We start from the raw sequence: 3,610 nt of genomic DNA, 5'->3' as shown, positions 1-3,610 counted from the left end.
GTGTCCAGCCGCCTTACCCTAAGAAGGGTGCCTCACATGATTCAATCTCTCTCTCTCTCTCTCTCTCTCTATATATATATATATATATATATATATATATATATATATATATATATATATATATATATATATATATATAGAGAGGGGTTCAAATGAGTCCATCATAATATGGAAGTCCCTAAGTCCTAATGTTAGCCATTGGATGAGAGGAAATCAATGGATGAAATTATTAGGGGTTAGTTGGAAACAAAAAAAGGAAAAAAAAATAGTTAATGAAAGGAGTACACTTTTTATCATATCGATGCTGATTACCTTGCAATCATAAACACTGTTTAATCCTTCCTCCTTCCTTTTTTCCATAATATCACGTTCACTTAATACAAACTATTCTTCTTCCTCCTTATTTCCATCTTCATCCATTCTACTTGCTTAAACACAAAAAAACGATTGGTAACCTACGTTCATTAAGAAATCCTTATTTTTCATTCTCAAGCGCGTTATTTTGCTTTTATCATGGCTGAAATGGAAATTGTACCAGTTGAGAATGGTAAGTTGCTCTCCTTTGTTCCTTGTTAGGTTACCAATTCATTCTTTTTTTTGTGTTTGCTCTGTTTTTTTTTTCATTGGTTTTTTTTTTTTGCTCTTATTTACAGTCATTGTAATCCTTTTTTGTTTTGCTTATGTTTTTGCTGTGTGTTTTTTATTTTCTACTTGCTTAAACTCTAATCATCTTTTTTTTGTCATCTTGGTTTTTCGCTCTTATTTCCAGTCATTGAATTTTTATTTTTTTTTGCTCATGTTTTTGCTGCGTTTTTTTTTATTTTCTACTTGCTTAAACTTATGCATGACATGAAGATTAACAATGTTAATGTGCATGACACGGAGATTAACATGGAGGTGGCTATCCTTCTAACTGAAAACTCTAAGCATCTGTTCTGGAACGCTAAGCCTTCAAACTGAAAACTTTAAGCATCTGATTATGAAACTTTAAGCATCTGTTTCGGAACTTTAAGTAATGAGTTTAGCACTTTAAATTTGGAATTTTAAGCAATCAGTTTAACACGTTAAGCCTTCAAACTGAAAACTTTAAGCATTGATTATGAAACGCTAAGCCTTCAAACTGAAAACTTTAAGCATCTGTTTCGGAACTTTAAGTAATGAGTTTAGCACTTTAAATTTTGAATTTTAAGCAATCAGTTTAACACGTTAAGCCTTCAAACTGAAAACTTTAAGCATTGATTATGAAACGCTAAGCCTTCAAACTGAAAACTTTAACCATCTGTTTCGGAACTTTAAGTAATGAGTTTAGCACTTTAAATTTGGAATTTTAAGCAATCAGTTTAACACGTTAGTCGGTAATTTTATACTTGCTTCTGTTTTGTTAAAGGTGATGACTTACCAACAGCCCCGGTAACTGAGGAGGAATTGTGTCGTCAAGTGGAAGATATATTTACACCGTATGTCGGTATGCAATTCGGGGACATGGAGGAGGCTATCACTTTTTATAAGGCTTACGCGCTTGGTATTGGGTTTGATGTGCGTAAGTACACAACCAAGAAGTGGCGTGATGGCACTATAAAATCGAAGCTTTTGGTGTGTAACCGTGAAGGTTTTACTAAGACAAATAAGGAGAGCATGTGTAAAGAGGTTGATGGAGAAAAGCAGGAAAGAAAAGCTAAGTTAAAGAGGGTGGGGTGCAAGGCTAGGGTGAGGTTATTTTTGAAGAACGGGCTCTTAGTAGTAGATAGGTTTGACGCGGAACATAATCATGAGCTTATATCTGTGAGAGATAGAGAATTTTAGAAGTTATCAAGAAATATTTCGAAGTATCATATGGGATTGATCGTCGCAAATTCAAGGGTGAGTGAACAGAAATTATTAAGTCGAGTTAATTATTTGAGTTTGGAGTTTTTATTTTTCCTAGATAAAGGTTTAGAATTCCTAGTTAAAGTGTTGTAACATTTGAATTAAAGTTTGAAACTGTGGTGTTCAAATCACAGGAAGTTACCATTGAAAAGAGGTTTCAGGATATATGTAAAAAATGTGGCTATTAATGGTATAAAATATGACACTGGATATAAGAATTTTGTCTGTTGTCAAAGTGTTGAAACTAGTGAATTAAAGTTTCAGACAGAATGCTTGAAGTTTTCAATTTGGAATAGGGCATAACAGAGTAAAGAATTGATCAGTTGTAGTAACAGTTTGTTTGATTGTTTCTTTTTTTTTTTATGGCAGCTGAATATAGGTCCAACAAGGACTTACAGAATATGTAAGGAACTTGTTAAGGGGTTCGAGAATATTGGAGCTAGTTTGAACGACTTCAAGAATTTTAAGAGAGACATTAAGTGTTTTATTCATGAAAGAGACGGACAACTTTTTATTGATCGTTTCAAGAGCTTGGCAGAGACTCAACCAGGTTTCTACTTCGACTATGACGTTGACGAAGATGGCAGTCTACGGAGGGCAATTTGGGCAGATAGTATTGCTAGGAGGAACTATGCTGCCTTTGGTGAAGCCGTTTCTTACGACCCGACTTACTCTACCAACAAGTACTCGATGGTTTTCACCCCATTCACTGGGGTTGACAACCACAAACGGTCAGTAACCTTTTGTTGTGCAATTATTGCTAAGGAAAATCATGAATCATTCAAGTGGGTTTTTGAAAGGTTTCTCATTGCAATGGGGGGTAAGGAACCGGAATATATAATAACAGATCAGGACCCGGGAATTATTAAATCTTTCCCCCTTGTTTTTAAGACTGCAAGAAATCGGTTTTGTATGTGGCATATTATGAATAAGGTGCCTATTAAGTATGGAAGTACAAGACACGATTACCAAGATTTCTTGAAGAAATTAAATACTGTTATATGGGACGAGGATCTTGAAGCGGATGAGTTTGATGGTAAATGGTTGGAAATTATGGCCCAACACGATGTTGGTGACGTTGAGTGGTTTACTGAATGTTACTCTAAAAGGAGGCAGTGGGTGATGGCCCATTGTAAAGACTTGAAAATGGGTGCTATAATGAGGACTACTCAGAGGTCGGAGAGTGAGAATAGGTTTTTTAAGAGGTTTGTGCACAAATATGGTACTTTGGTTGAGTTTCTGATGCGTTTTGAAAGTGCTATGGAGCAACAGAGGCACAATCAGAAGAGACTTGACAACGAAAACCGGCAATCAAACCCTAAGTTGTCGAGTAAGATGGCATTAGAGAGTGATGCAGCTAGGGTTTACACACACAACATGTTTGAGGAGTTTCAACAGGAGCTGAAGTACTCCATACTAATACATGTAGTTGCAAGGGTTTCCTTGTATTGGATAACATAGAGGTGAGCACCGTGCAGGACTCGGAGAGGAATCGTAATTTTGAAGTTAAGTTCAACCCAGGTATGAAACTCGCTGTTTTTTTTTTATTTGTTTTTTCCTGCAAATTAGGTCTGAATGTCATAAAGTTTTGCTTTGTCTATTACAACGTTTCATATAATCAAGTTAAAGTTACGAGATTCAGTAATGAATCATTACGTTTAAAAAGTTCCATGATGGTTGATTTAAAGTTTAAGGTAATTCTATTAAAGTTACCAACCGTCACAATAAAAGTTTAATTTCCAGT

The 3,610-nt window shown here is 35.2% G+C and overlaps 1 protein-coding gene across 1 annotated transcript; it reads left to right on the top strand.

Moving 5' to 3' along the window:
* The first annotated feature begins 513 nt into the window (after positions 1–513).
* On the top strand, positions 514–3,327 carry LOC141589968 (protein FAR1-RELATED SEQUENCE 5-like). The gene is made up of 4 exons (XM_074410587.1): positions 514–547; positions 1,388–1,712; positions 2,001–2,088; positions 2,236–3,327. The coding sequence occupies exons 1-4, from the start codon at positions 514–516 to the stop codon at positions 3,325–3,327; spliced, it is 1,539 nt and encodes a 512-aa protein (XP_074266688.1).
* Positions 3,328–3,610: the final 283 nt, after the last annotated feature.

The sequence above is a fragment of the Silene latifolia genome, chromosome 7 (assembly GCF_048544455.1).
Source record: "Silene latifolia isolate original U9 population chromosome 7, ASM4854445v1, whole genome shotgun sequence".
NCBI classification, from domain to species: domain Eukaryota; kingdom Viridiplantae; phylum Streptophyta; class Magnoliopsida; order Caryophyllales; family Caryophyllaceae; genus Silene; species Silene latifolia.
This window is presented reverse-complemented; position numbering and strand designations above follow the sequence as displayed.